The 14729-nt window shown below is 40.5% G+C and overlaps 1 protein-coding gene across 3 annotated transcripts; it reads right to left on the reverse strand.

Annotated features, from left to right (window-relative positions):
- Nucleotides 1–2077: 2077 nt before the first annotated feature.
- On the reverse strand, nucleotides 2078–8541 carry ankrd49 (ankyrin repeat domain 49). 3 transcript variants are annotated; one of them, XM_080464492.1, is made up of 3 exons: nucleotides 8260–8541; nucleotides 6244–6462; nucleotides 2078–2918 (listed from the first exon to the last, which is right to left on the reverse strand). In XM_080464492.1, exons 2-3 carry the CDS (start codon nucleotides 6457–6459, stop codon nucleotides 2445–2447), a joined length of 690 nt encoding a protein of 229 aa, XP_080320618.1. In that variant the 5' UTR covers nucleotides 6460–6462; nucleotides 8260–8541; the 3' UTR covers nucleotides 2078–2444. The 3 variants fall into 3 exon arrangements, with proteins under 3 accessions (XP_080320618.1, XP_080320619.1, XP_080320617.1); XM_080464493.1 differs by having other exon boundaries at nucleotides 8238–8517; XM_080464491.1 differs by having other exon boundaries at nucleotides 8075–8488.
- Between the last annotated feature and the right edge of the window lie 6188 nt (nucleotides 8542–14729).

Here is a 14729-nt window from a genome sequence, read left to right on the forward strand (position 1 = left end):
TGAGGGATTTACTACCAAATTCCACTTTTTACCTGTAGTATCAAATTTAAACGCAAATGTTATGCACAATTTTACTTAAATGCAAAAAAGTAAGTAATTATAACTTGCTTCAACAGATTAAGTACTCTGATTAAAATATTACTAAAACTTTCATATAAAATATTACTGGAAGATCGCAATCTTCTTTACCTTGATCCAGTGAGTTGGGAACTATCTGAAGGTGACCCTCTTGGATTGTCCCATGTACTGTGTCTGAATTGTTGTAGTGATAAAGGTATCCACCAGGGAGTGGAAGACAAGTATCAGATTGGATACAAGAGGGTTTTGAGTGAAGTTTTTACCATGAGGTGATGCAATAGCTCTCAGAAATGGTTGTATCAAATTTGATGCATTTGGCATTATAAGTTTAAGCGTAAATATTTCCCCCTGACTGAGTTTTTGCTGTGCAAATATAATTCAAATGAAGTCACAAATAACTGGAATATTTTTGCCTGCAGTGACCCCTGACCGCCTCCATGTTCTGACTGAGCAAAACATTGGTGACACTTTCCAGTAGCGAAGGGTGAGATGTCTAAGGTCTTGTTTCTGTGCTCGCAGTAATCCACAGTGGGCTTCATCCTGTCAAAAGGAATGCAGAGTAACGAGAAACAACCCAGCGAAGGCGTTCTCTTCAGTCAATAACCAAGTCCACCAATCAGGGAACCAGAAAAAAAAAAGACAATTATTGAGCTGGTGGTGGAAAAGTCATTAAAAAAAAAAAAGCCCCGATAAGGGAGGTATGACAATTTCTGTTCGGTTACTATTAGGTTTACTACATTTGAGTCTGTCCGTGTCGTTCGCGTTCTCCTCACTCAACTTGGCTTCTGATCATCCTAGTCACCGGCGGTCGTCATGAAAAAGGAGCCCTGAGGTGTTTCTACAGCCTAATTCTCTCCATATAATAGCTTCAGCCAGGGTGATCGTCACTTTTTATAGTTAGACTAAAGGGAACATGTATAAGTTGGTTAGAGTGATTTATATAGGATCATCTGGTCTCTGCAAGCCACACAAGCATCCAGCTGCTCTCACTTCATCAGCGACCAACACGGCCCACAACTCTAGATAATTACCTCGCTGCAAAATGTCCGCTTATAAAAATCATATTTAAAAAAAAAAAAGAAAAAAGTTTGACAACGGGACAAGATAACTCCATTTGATAAAATGTTATGACTAACCAAAAGATTATCCGCATGTTGTCAGGCTGAAAACGAATCGATTTGTTATTAATGATCGTCTCTCTTGTCTCAGACAAACATCCTGTGTGATTCTGGATCAGAACCTGTTTTCTTTGCTTGAATTTACTTCATACTGGTGGTAATCCCAGGGTGAAATTCATTATATATATATATATATATATATACATACACATTATTAAAAAGTCCATTTTATTGTTGGATGATTCTGTGACCCGTAGGATGGCCTAATCTGATAATCTGGCTCTGGCTTGGGCTCCACTCACCACTGCAGCGGGTGAAAGTAGCGGTCATCCTCATTCATGTGTATTAAATTGAGAAACACTGTCCAAATATCACGTGATTATTTCATTCCTTTTTCAGGAGTGTAACACAAACACTCAAACCACGGGACATTTTAGATATTCATGACATACAAAAAAAAAAAAAAAACACCTCTGCTGGTCTGGCGGCAGGACAGCTTTTTTTTTTTTTAAATTTGACAAGTGGTGATGAAAGTTTCATGATGGCCTGATCTCAAAGCGTTTGAGGGAGGGATGGGAGTTTGATAAAAAGGAGAGCTAGCACAGACGTTATTCACATTATTTCCCAACATGCAGAACTTCGCTGTGGATTGTTGTTAATTGTGTAAATCTCTTCATGTTTGATAGTTTGATGAAAACATTTACAAAATGAGATTTTATTGTACAGTTTCCTTTCAATAAATTCTCAACAGCAAAGCTTCTTGGAATGGAGCCTCGATCCGACGCAATTACTGCTGGCAAATTGTCCACTGTGAACCTGAAGAAAGAATCCAGAACAAACAGAAAGAAGCTCGTCTAATCATTTAGAAGAAAGGCCGATGATGAAGCCATTAGTCCTTTTATTGTCAAACATATCCAGCAACTGTAACATCAATACAGGTTTACAGGTATGAAAGGGAACGGTATCCACTGGGTGTGTGTCTCGGTATATTCACGCGCTGCTGCAGACCAATTCATCTCTCTGATAAACAAAGAAAACGAGTGGCAACGATTTTTGTGTAAATGAAGATGAAGATGATTGCACAACTTGTGTGTCATATTGAAAGATTTCACACTGACGATGGCCTTTCACCTCAGTTACCTGGATACGTTCAGGTGTTTAAATCCTTCTGTCTCACGATTCCCAGCACACAGACTGATCATTTGTAATGTGCCCGCTGCACTTCCGCTTTACTGTGTTTTCCGATCGCTAGATTGGCGCCACATTGACACAGTCTTCCACCATTTCAAAGAGAAAGTGATGTGGGCCGTTACGTCGGGCCAGCTCTCCCGCCGTCTCCCCGCCGCCGCTGCGCAGCCGGGGCTTCAGGCGCCGCTGAGACAGGAGCAGCTCCAACGTGTGCGCCGAGTCCGTCTTTGAGGAGTTGGTGTACGAAGCGGCCAGGTGTAGCGGCGTGAGCCCGCCGTTCGTCTGGGCGTTCAGCTCGGCGCCGTGCTGCAGGAGACATCTGGCCACAGTGACGCGGCTCCAGCGGCAGGCGCTGTGCAGCGGCGTCCAGCCGTCGATGGTGAGAGGGTTCACCTTGGCGCCGCCGGCAAGCAGAGCGGAGACCGCTTCGACGTGGCCGCTGTACGCCGCCCGGTGCAGCGGAGTGTAGCCGTCCTCGTCACAGCAGTGCACCAGCAAAGGATCAGCAGTTATCAGACGGAGGACGGTGGACAGCTGAAAGAAATCCACAGGGACGGTCATGGTCACAGAGCGACACAGTATCTGGACGAATGTAGAGAAGGAAATGTCTGTCTTTTAGACAACATGTTGACAGCGCGCATTAGTCTTGGGAGCCATAAATCAACAGACTAATACTCGTTTTCGTCTTCTGCATCCATGTGGCAACAATGATATCGAGGAACATGTTTGTAGCGCAAATAAATCAAACAAACAAAAAAACAACAACAGCAGAGCCTCTGCAGAGGGTGCTGAGCACAATTAGATGAAGACTTAAAATGGAAGCAATCTGTTTTTTTGAGTTGTGGCTTTCTATCTACAATAAGTTGAGAATTCAAACCCAGATAATCAAGAATAGTATAAACCACACACACACACACACACACACACACACACACACACACACACACACACACACACACACACACACACACACACACACACACACACACACACACACACACACACACACACACACACACACACACACACACACACACACACACACACACACACACACACACACACACACACACACACACACACACACACACACACACACACACACACACACACAAAGCAACATACAGTTCAACATACAGCCCAGATGTTGAGACTGGCCTCTAACAGAGTCTAATCTGGTCTGTGAGAAAACAAGTTCATGTGTAAAATTGACATGGAACAGGGAGAAGAATTCGTCCATTAAAACCATCTAACAGGTCAAATTGAGTTACTTGGAGGTGAAAATACAAGCTGGAGGCTGCAAAGTGCAACGAATGGTTTGTTAGGTCTCACTGTGTTTTGTACCAGAAGAGCTTCATATCTGTTGGTACAATAACACTGGGAAGCATTTGGAGGTTTTCAAACAATCTTACGTTCAGCTGCATGTGCCCCCTGGACTGAAATGAGCTTGACACTGCTCGCCCAAGTTATTTTATTTTATTGGTGTTTGTGCCCACATCATGTTGAACAGTTCAAGGTGCCAACAAGTTAAAAAAAAAAAAAAAACATGAATTTTTAAGAGGAATTATGCCAAACAGCGTTAAAGTGTGAGCAGCCGTCATCCAGAAAGATAGAAGGCAGACTCTGTCACTCAATCCATCAATTGCTCCTTCTGTCCTTCTATTCATGGGTCTCGTCCTTCATTTCTTACTTCCTTTTCATTTGGGACTTGTCCAATATTCGGTACGTCTCTAATAAGCACATCTAATCATTGCATGATCCAAATATGAGAGTTTCACTCTTTGGTGCGTCCACTCCACAGAAAGACCTCTTTGGAAAATCTTTGAAATGGAAGCAATCACCTGAAACATTTCTTGCTGAGCAGTATTTCAAAAGAAAGAAAGAAATGCGTGTGAAATTAGAATGTCCTGAAATGTACTGAAGTTAATTGTAGTGTTCAGAGCGGGATCTTAACACAGACCTGCTCCGAGCATTGGAACGCCGTGGGCGGCATTTCAGCAGCGTGCAGAGAACATTCCCAAGCAGAATTAACTCATAAAAGGAATCTTCTGAAATATATGAATGGAGGGAAAAAAAGAAGTTGGCGTTAGAAGATACAAAAAGGCAGAGTCCTGGAGATGCCATTTCATTAAAAGAAAAATGCGATGTACAGAATAAATGTACGACGCTCTTACATTTCCATAACTCGAAGCCAAGAGCCGGGAATCCTGACAGTATTTTTGCTTTGTGAGACTCGACTTATTAATCAAACTGTAACTGAGCTAAAAAAAAATAAGTAAAAAAAACCTTTAACACAGCAACAGCATTTGCTGTTTGAGACGATACATGTTTTTGGAACCGGGGGCGAGTGCACTCATGATGCACTGCTCATATTTGTTGTCGTTAAAAAGTGTCAAACTCCATTTAATGGCTTCACTACTCGTCGTAGTTGATAATCATTTGTCCAGTTTTTGCAGGCCTCGAGAGGTTTTTCTATTTTTCAGCCTCGTTTGTACATTAATTTAAATGTTGACTTTACAGCAGGTTCTTTTGTGATTTTGTGTATTCTACAGAGTTGTTTAAAAGTCGAGTTGATTAGTTGTGATAATGTTATATGGACGTCACTGTGTAAACAGTCATTGCACACGCATCCAGACAGCATACACATAATAATATTAAACCTACTTTAACCACGGAAACATATTCAATACGAAGTGTGTGCCGCATACTACAATAAACGCAAATGAAAACTTCTCCGGGACCAAAACAAAATAAGCCTTTTAGGTTCCTGAAACACTGTCACAGTCCTGCTCAGTCACCGTTTTGAATTGAAATGGATTGTGCGTGTCGAAGGCTTGCCGACGGCGCCCGATAGGATTCACAACCATGTTTGATATTTGCTTTTCATTTTCAACGCAAAGTGTATAAGTTCATCTTCTTTCTGCTCCCCGGTATTGTGAATCTGAAATGGCGCCAAATCATTAATGTGCAGCGTTTTCATGGGAGGAGCCGCCGTGGAGGGATCGAGGTTCTGCAGACGGCAGATTGGTCAGCAACACGGAGAAGCGCTCACTCCATTGGTTTAAACGCTTCGTCGCTCAAAGGTTGAAAGTCTATATTTGCTTAAGGCAGCGACGAGGGGACGGAGGGTTTATGGATTTTTTTACAAACTGGAGACTTTGCGGTTAGCGATTAAAGATTGAGAAAAGGTTGACGATAACAGGGTGGCAGGTAACACAAGAGGTATAAGTGCTGCCATTAAGAGAAACGCACAACAAAAGATGCTTTATATAAAGTATTGTCCTGTTCTCGCAGAGAAAATTGCAAGCACCAAAGCCATCATTTGTCCAATCCAGCGAGTCAGTTAGTCTCTCTATGCTCAAGGCATTTTAGTTGACAATATAAGCAACTCGAACAGACTAATCACATAAACGACAGGTTGTAGAAGTACTTTTGGAGGTTTTTCTCTGAGGTGAGCTTTCCTGATTCGACGTGTTTAAGCTTCCGCTTTTTGTGTTTCTGTTCTAACTTCTTTTTGGGACTTGGCCATACAAATAAGCAGGATTACAGCATGAGCTGTGAGATCAATGTAACTTGAAATCATGGTTTTCACAGTGAGTTGGTCTCCCTTGAAACCCAGCGGCATTGCTGCACACAGAACAAGATGCTGAAAATCTCTGATTCGCCTGTACGAGCACACACTCGCTAAAAAGTGGAGAAAGTGAGGGAGATGATTCTTTCTTCACTCGCACGCCTCATACACAGGCTATGGGGACATATTAGTGTCAGAAAAAACCGTTAGCAAGTGAATTGTGTACAATATGGGACCTGTAATAGAAACTTAAAACAAGTAACAATGTGCATGACTCTCTTGACTTACACGGTTGTTTTCTGCTGCCCACAGAAGGAGCTCCTCTCTTTTATCTTTGAGGGCCTCCTCTTGCTGCAGATACCACTCCTCACTGTGGTCTCCTTCCTCCAGCTCTTCTTCCTCATCCTTGCTTCCAGTCCAGAGGCTGCTGCCCCCTCGTGGGATCAGATGTCCGTGCGAGTCGAGAAGCTCAAGCTGGTTGAAATCTTCTGGAAAATCCACCATTTTCTGGTTTTCACCGAGAATCCAGCAAAAGAGAAAGAGAGGAATTAGGAAAGCTTCGACAGGCCTCGCTGCAAAGATATTGTTTCCTGAACAAAAACAGAAGAACTTAAAGGGATATTAACGTTTATCAGAAATTGCTTGAGATTCCCCTGTACTCAATTTGACAACTCCAAGCACTCAGAACAAGACTAATCAATGCATCAAATCCAGCGTGAAACAGAAAGTCAAAGCCTCTGAAAAACTGAACTTTTTCCTTAGGTTTGGCCTTTCCTCTAATCATTTCTTCCCTTTACTTTAAAAAGATTAGACCCCAAAAAATGTTGAAAGTTTCTCAACCTTCAAATTTCTATCTAATTGATCCCAGTTTGGAAGAACCACACATTTGATTGTCGCTGAAAACAAATACAAAACATATACAAAATGTTGTGCATCTACTGCCTCGTACAATTTAAGTTCATTCATCTATGTTGGAGAGCCATGGAAACACTAATGGTGACACAATGCTTTTTTTGTTGTCACATCACTAATAATAACAATAATAATAACCTTTATTCATATGATTCCCATCTTTTCCAATCTGACCCTTTATTGTTCTTATCCTTTTTGTCCCATATAATTTCCGGATACTGTCGGTGAATCATGAGGAGATTTCTTCATTGTCCTCCAACATGTAACTTTGTCGATCATTCAAAATAATAAACCCTTAAGGTTAGTTTGTGCCTTACAATCAGGTTCCATCACTTGTTTATCTTGTGTATCAGACCAAAGAAACAATGAATTGAAATCCCCTGCAGTGTGAAGCAGTGTGGAGGACTGCAGTGGTCCAGAGCTATATCAAACATCAGTAAAGACGGGCCTGTTGGAGATTCAAGGTGGTTTTAGAAGAGAAGGGTCTGAATGCTGTGATAAACAGATGTTGCTGTCATTTCAGTGATTATGCACTCAGATTCATATCAAGAATATTTGTCAAAAAACAAACATTATATCAAAACATATTTATGGATATATCCAAAATAGGCCAATGGTGCAGGACCTTAAAGACCCAGACAGATTCAGAAACCGCTTTAAATCCTGGGCCATAATCAGATATAATACAATAAAGACTACCGGTAGTCAGATTCTGCTCCCAAAATTTTCATCAGAATTAATAAAAGGCATAATAGTATAAAATCCACAATTCCAGTGGCTTCTGTATGTTCTCATAGACAGCAGCCTGGAATTAAGACAAAAGACTAAAGGTTTACAAATAAATTGACATATTTTACCAAAAGTATGGCCCTCAGCTGCCTGTGTTTTACAATAAAGTTCACAAAAACATGGAAAAAATACATTAGAGTCTGTGGTGGGTGGGCAGTTTCAAACGATGAATGGGAAATGAATAAAATTGGAATCAACATTTTGTTCATGAACATTTCATAATACAGTGAAAGTACATTTGACAGCTTAATTTTTCTAAGGTGAAGTGCAGAAATAGTCATTTCAGTGGAAAAGGCAGACTTTTTTTTCTCCAGATCTTTGACTAGGTTAGTTGCTGATTTTAAAGATCAATTCTGGGATCAACTTCAGTGAAATGTCACGTGACAACACGTCCAAAACATTGAAATAATACTTGTACCTGTAACTTAAGCATGGAAACTCGGAGAGGAGTGTTGTAAACGTATCAAAACACAAGTAAATGGAGATCTTCTCATAACAGTTGGAAAACAAACGTCCAGATCAACGTGGAATTTAATATCTTTTTTTTTTTTTTTTTTAAACCCATCTGAACAGAACAATACCTGGAAATGTGAGTTTGCTTACAGTGGCAGTAGAAGACAGTTTGAGCCGCTGATCCAGGCACGTAAACAAAACCTGCGGTCGATCGAAGCGCCCGCGTGCATTTCACGTCACGTAGTAACTGTCACTGTCACATTTTCAGCAACATTTCCCGACATAATATATCAGTTCTCGCGTTAAGCTTCAGCCCTCAAACGAACAGAAACAGCCGGAAAAAAATAATAACAAAATAAAATGGATACATGAAAATCTCGCTGGTTTGAGATGTAACATGGGACATGTAGTTATTCACAATGTTATCATTGCGGTGGTGGCCAGTCAAAGACTTTACTACCCAGAACACCTTGCGGCTGCTTTTGTCTTCAAATTTGAGTAGAGAACCCGTGAGTCCGGTTGACGTCTGCCCCCTATTGGCCATTTCCGTATTTAAATAATCAAACCTGGGGATACCACTGACGCATGCAAACATGATACTGATCATTTCTTTTTCTTTCTTTTTTTTTGTGAATATTCCTGATATATACATAACACAGTTTACACATTACTGCAATTATCCACAATATTGCATTAATGTGTAAACTGTGTTATGTTATGTCCAACTAATACCCCACTTAGTCTGAGTTGATATGTTGTGACTGTTTTATTAACTCCTTTGCTCGTTTTCTCTGCTTGTTATTTCTTGATCCTTTTTTACATTTATTTCTTTTACAGTAATGGTTTATCATGGGAAGGATTATAAACACCTTGGGCTTCTATCTATCCTTCACAGTTTGGTTTCATCGTCTTGTAATTCTGTAATATATTCTTATTTTGAGCAATATATATATGTCAAGGCCCAAATTGAAATCTGTGCATTGCAGATTGGATTTCCACTTCTTGTTTACATAAGATTCAAGAATTTCAATATTGAATATTGAAGAAGTGGAAAGATTCAAACAGTTGTACTTCTTCCTGCCCCTTTTCAGACATGCTGAATTGCAGGTGGCAATGGAGTTGTAGATCACTGAGATGGAGCTTTTCTGTGCCGGGTCGAGAGAGAGCAGTGAGTCAATCAGAGACCCGGGTGGGTGGTTAGGGGAAGTGGCGGTAGGTGCTTTGGACAAAGTGCCTGGCTTGAAGAAAATGGAAGAAGTGAGAGTGAGGTCGTTCAAGCCTGGTTCCAACTCCGTAAAATCAGTAAATGTGTTTTCTTTGTAAAGATAGCGGGCCGTTTATTCGCCAGATTTTCAATGCAGAATTTGAAAGGGAAGGTGGAAATAGTTGGTTTTTAACAATCGGGGCTAAAGTTGAGGGGTTATTCAAGCCGTAATGTTTACGGAACTGCAGCCAGATTTTCAAAGAGTAGTTGACAATTGGGTTACGTGAGAAGTTGTGAATCTTAACAGGCAGGCGAGAAGCGAGGAGGGACCGTAGAGAGAACCTTGAAGGCCACCGTTCTATTTGAGCCCATGAAGGACCTATGTCAGCATATTTATCCAGCCAATGACAGAGCTTATTAATATTGCATACCCAGTTGTACAGTATAAAATTAGGTAGTGCAAGACCGCCTCGCTTTATGGGAAGTTAGAGAATAGTTTTTTTGATGTCTGGTTCAACCAACTGTACCAACTGTGTGACAGCTGCTTTAGACCCATAGCTTTATTATAAATGTGTATATTTATTTATTTTTGTAGAGTGCTCAGTTCTATTTGACCTTTATGTGTGTACAAGTTCTCCAAATTTGAAATCTACAAATTTTGTTGATGAGGAGAAAATGTACTTTTCTCTCGATTAAAATGCGCATGAGGACGTTTGTGTCGCGAGAGCCAAAATCAATCCGGTGGCCTCGGGAATGAAAAACACCACCATTAGATAACATTGGACTGGATTAGCAACAAGTGCTCCAAAACACCGCGTCAGAGTGTTTTCTCATTTAAACTTACTGGTATATGTTCTGCTACAAGTACACTTGACTGTGATTAGTTCAGGTCTTAGAGGAAAAAAATGACATATATTCAACAGCAGAATTCCAAAAAGCAATTTGTTAACTGCTGAAAAGCCTTTTGAAAAGGGACAGGTTAAAGAAGGACAACTTCCAGCGCTGAATTGATTATCTGTGCTTTGCATTTCAATCCAGAAAAGATTTGTCAGATTAAGGCAGTGAGTGAGCCACAGCTTTGCTTTCTGTTGGAAGGGATTTCTCCATTATAGTAAACACACTGTCAATGACACTTTTTATGATATTATACGATTTGTGATCCCTTCACATGATAATATGATGTTATTTAATGTTGATAAATCACAATGTGATGAACGTTCTTAGGTTTAGAGAAGTTGTGTCTGTGTAACCATAGGGACACTGGTAAAGTAGCACATATTGAATTTTGCTGTTAGGAACAGCCGAAGAACATCACATGCAAAAAAAATAATAATGTGCTTTAACATAAGTACTTAAGGATTAAAAAAATATTTTTTTCTCGTGCTTCCGCGAAAGAATTTCAGTCAACACTGACTCCCTGAACAATAACAGTTTAGAAAAAAAACAAAATACGAAGTACCAGAGTCGCTACACACAAACCAAGAGCTCATGTTGTTGATGATGAGAGCCTCTTACACATGCAGCTGGGCAGATGTTGTTGCCCGCCTGGAGGCCAAGCTAATAATTTCAACCATTTTCAGTCATTGTACAAAGTGAAGTTAAAAACTTGCCGTTTGTAGTTTTCCACCTAAATCTCCAAGAAAATCCCTAAAAGCATTTTCCAATTTGTCAATGTCGCCAAATGAAATCTATTATAAGCACCTGCTCATGCCCGAAGCTTGGTACAGTTTGGCGTGACAATAGTGGCATCAGAAGAAATTGTTTCTAAATAGCCTTGTGCACAACCAGGAAGTGTAATGCAGTGACATGGACGCCTGATTCTCATCTTCCCATAGCGAGATGGTTAATGGAGATGAACAGAATCATCCCACTTGAAAAAAATCAAGTACACCTTGAGACCATAACACCATTCAGAAGATTTGGCATCCCCATTTGACCTACATTGACGCTTTGCTCACGCTATTATCAGACGTATCATTAAGCTCAATACTAAACGGAGACACCACGAATCACCTGTATGAGCGAGCCTCTCATTCAATGTTCTCTTTATTTATGTTTAATTTCTATTCACTTTTTCTTTTTCTTTTTTTAGTATGCATGAGTGGTGGTGTAATATGTGTTTTATTCAATTTGAAAATTTGAAAATAAAATATTTATAAAAAAACAACAACAAATAAAACCTGCTAAATCTAAAATTAATGATACTGCATTTGACTACAAACAAAAAAAGTATATAATTCATTAACAAGGACCAGAACAATGTTCACTTCACAATGCTGAGCCACGTTGTGTTAGTCTATCAGGGGAAATCTGAATAAAATCCATTTTCATTGGTTGGTTATGTTGTGACAAAATGTGAAACAAGTTCAAGGGCTTTGTTTACTTTAGCCACTGTATTTCACAGACCTTCCTTTACTGGTCCACTTCAATTCATGTTTTCTTCTTCAAATACACGAATGTAACGCTCCCTCCAGAACAGGTGGGGGAGAGTGCACATAAAAGAATGTGCTTTTAGACCATTTCATTTTGCTGGAAACACTGCAATCGCCTGGGTAATAATATGGCCTTCTGTTTGCTGCCGCATCTATTTGCCGTATAGCTTTCACAGGATGAAACACGCTCTCCTATAAACACTGCGTTCGTTCTCAGCCATGCTCAGCTGCAGTATATGCCGTTGGCAGTTTATGTAAAAGGCAAAAATAATTACGCTGATTTAGTTGGAATAAATTAATGTTAATCACTCGTCGGTACTTTTCTGTGGCAGAGAAAACAAGATCAATCAGAGATTGATGACGTCCGCCAAAATGTTTCCGGCATCATCTCCAGTATTTAGTGGAATCTTCCATGGCCGAATATCTACCTGTGGGGAAGGTTTTGACAAAATCCAAGTCGTGGTTTTGATGCAATCTTGCTAACAGACATATAGACATACATAATAGACGCCAATGATTTAATTATGAAAATGAATCCGCCTGAAGATGTCAGCTTGAGTGAGTAAAAACGATCATATGGACCTCGCTTCCTAATGGCTGCTGCGGAGAAATCAAGCTGAAAAGCAGGAAGCTGAGCTTAAAAAAAAAAACTAAAAACTTTTAGAACTTCATTTCTTGTAAGCACAATAGAGACAAATCCAAGTCATAAGAAAACAAGCTTTATGGTTAAACTATATCACAATGTCCCAGGTTTGACAGTTGCAAACTAGAGATAAAAATCACAAACATCAAACACTTAGAATGTGAACAACATGAGGAAATCCGGCATTCAACTAAAAAATATCGAGAGAAACACAAACGATTGAAAAGATGTCAACTAACAGAGGAGCCAGGAGGGGATGTGATTTATAAAAAATGGGAAAAAAAAATGTTAAAAAGTAATCCTGAATTATTGATTTCACAGGGGAACAACTGGCTTCACGTCCTCACACTGTCCACGCTTCCTTTTATCATCGGTCATCAGTATTATGAAACACCACAGTGAATCCCACACTCTCATGATTGCTGGCTTCATCTGAATTTTTCACACAGATTACTGCCTGTTCGCTCAACATGAGCTGAAGTTGTGACTCAGATGAAAATGAAATGAAAATTATCGACGACTGTGCGGATCACTAGTAATTAAAAATGGAGCATTTATCATCCACATCATGTTCACAGCCTGGGAAATCTTCATCTTGAGCTGGAATATGGAATGATTTATCTCAGTAACCAGGTGGAGCTGTTTCGCTGAATAACGTAGATGTTATGTGTGAATGGAAATCTGTTAACGTCCTCCCTTAGAAACTCTCGACAAAAACATACTGGTTTCACCATTTAACTACTGAATACATTTCTTGCTCTTACTTCATGTAAGTTGTAGATTTTATTCAAGCATTTTTACTGTTCAAATTTTTCCTTGATCAACAGACAAATGAGGACAGAGCCACATCTTGGTTACTGCTCAGAGAAGCAACAGGAGGCAAAGCCGTTGCAGTGGGGATGGTGAGTAAATGCTGTTTATTTACAATGTGTACAAGTCTGCTGGTGAGGAGGGATGCGGTGGTGGCCGGTGTCAGCTCACAGGCACGCAGGCAGGCAGCATCACACGTCTGTGTTCACTCGGCCAATCAGGAGAATGACCTGCGCACATAGGAGGAGAGGGGGGAGCCCCCCCCCTCTCAGCCAGGTAAGCAGGCCCGGAGAACCAGGGCCCTGGCAGTTACATTAGTCCATTCATGTACCAACCTAATAATGTAGAATCAAATGCCTTTTATTGTCACTGTGCATTAGCACAATGACAACTGAGTGTGACTCAGAGTAATATTCAAGTATATTAGATGTGGTACAAATCCAGAAACTATTTCTCAGTGATTACCCATATCAAGGGGTGGCAGTTCAGATTGCACATGGTAAGAAATTGCCCGTCAGTCTTGCGGTTTATGCCCCGACAGCTCAGTCACTGTTAACAATAGATGGCCTTCACCACCCGCCACCAGACACTACAGGTACCTGGTGATGCCGTACGGTCTTACCATTGCTTCTTCTGTGTTCCAAGCTCTGGTCAACGACGTCTTTCAGCACTGGTGAAGGCCCAACAGGCTAACCACTTAATCCAAAACACCCGCTCCTCTCCAGTTACTCCTTCTCTGTAAAATTGCTTTGAAATGACAGTGTTGTATTTGGCGCTAACTTTGAAGTGAATTAAATTAGAGGTGCATGTATAACTGTGTTGACGTGAAAGGGTCCAGTTGTGCTCTGGGTGAGGATCCTGCTCTGGAAGAAATGAGACATATCAAAACTTTCAGAGATAACATTTTGTTCACATTAAAACATTCACATTTTGCACAATTGATTGATTGACAATGACATGTGTGCTTTAGCTTGTGATTCAATGTAAATCCCTGTAACGCTATTATTTCTGGATGCTGTTTTGATGATTCATGACACTAAATCCTCTTTCACAATCTGCACTGGAGGCTTTGGCTTCACTGCATGTTTTGCAGAACAGACCTTTCTCACTCAAAAAAGAAAAACAATATCACCCAGTTTCATCACTTCGTCTTCTGTTTGCACAAACTCCGACAGCTACGCAGCCAGTGAACCGTGTCATATCATTGGCTGGACACCTGTCACTCAATGAGATACATTGCAAAATGGTAGAAAAAAAAAAAATGTTATTGGTGTGATTAATTTACAGTTTATGTCGGATTTTATTTTATGCGCTGCAGAGATGTTCTTGTGCGCTGAGAATGTACGCACAGTGTGCATTCGCACAAGTGCGCAGCTTAGAGGGAACATTGTCTCTATCTACATTGTTTGCCACCGCTCTTGTCATCCCTGATGACTGTTTCCATCTCTCTCTTATGAGCAGCTTTTTCATCCCTGATGACTGTTTCCCTCTCTCTCCCTCTCTCTCTCTCTCTCTCTCTCTCTCTCTCTCT

Source organism: Lipophrys pholis, assembly GCF_963383615.2.
Source record: "Lipophrys pholis genome assembly, chromosome: 5".
NCBI classification, from domain to species: domain Eukaryota; kingdom Metazoa; phylum Chordata; class Actinopteri; order Blenniiformes; family Blenniidae; genus Lipophrys; species Lipophrys pholis.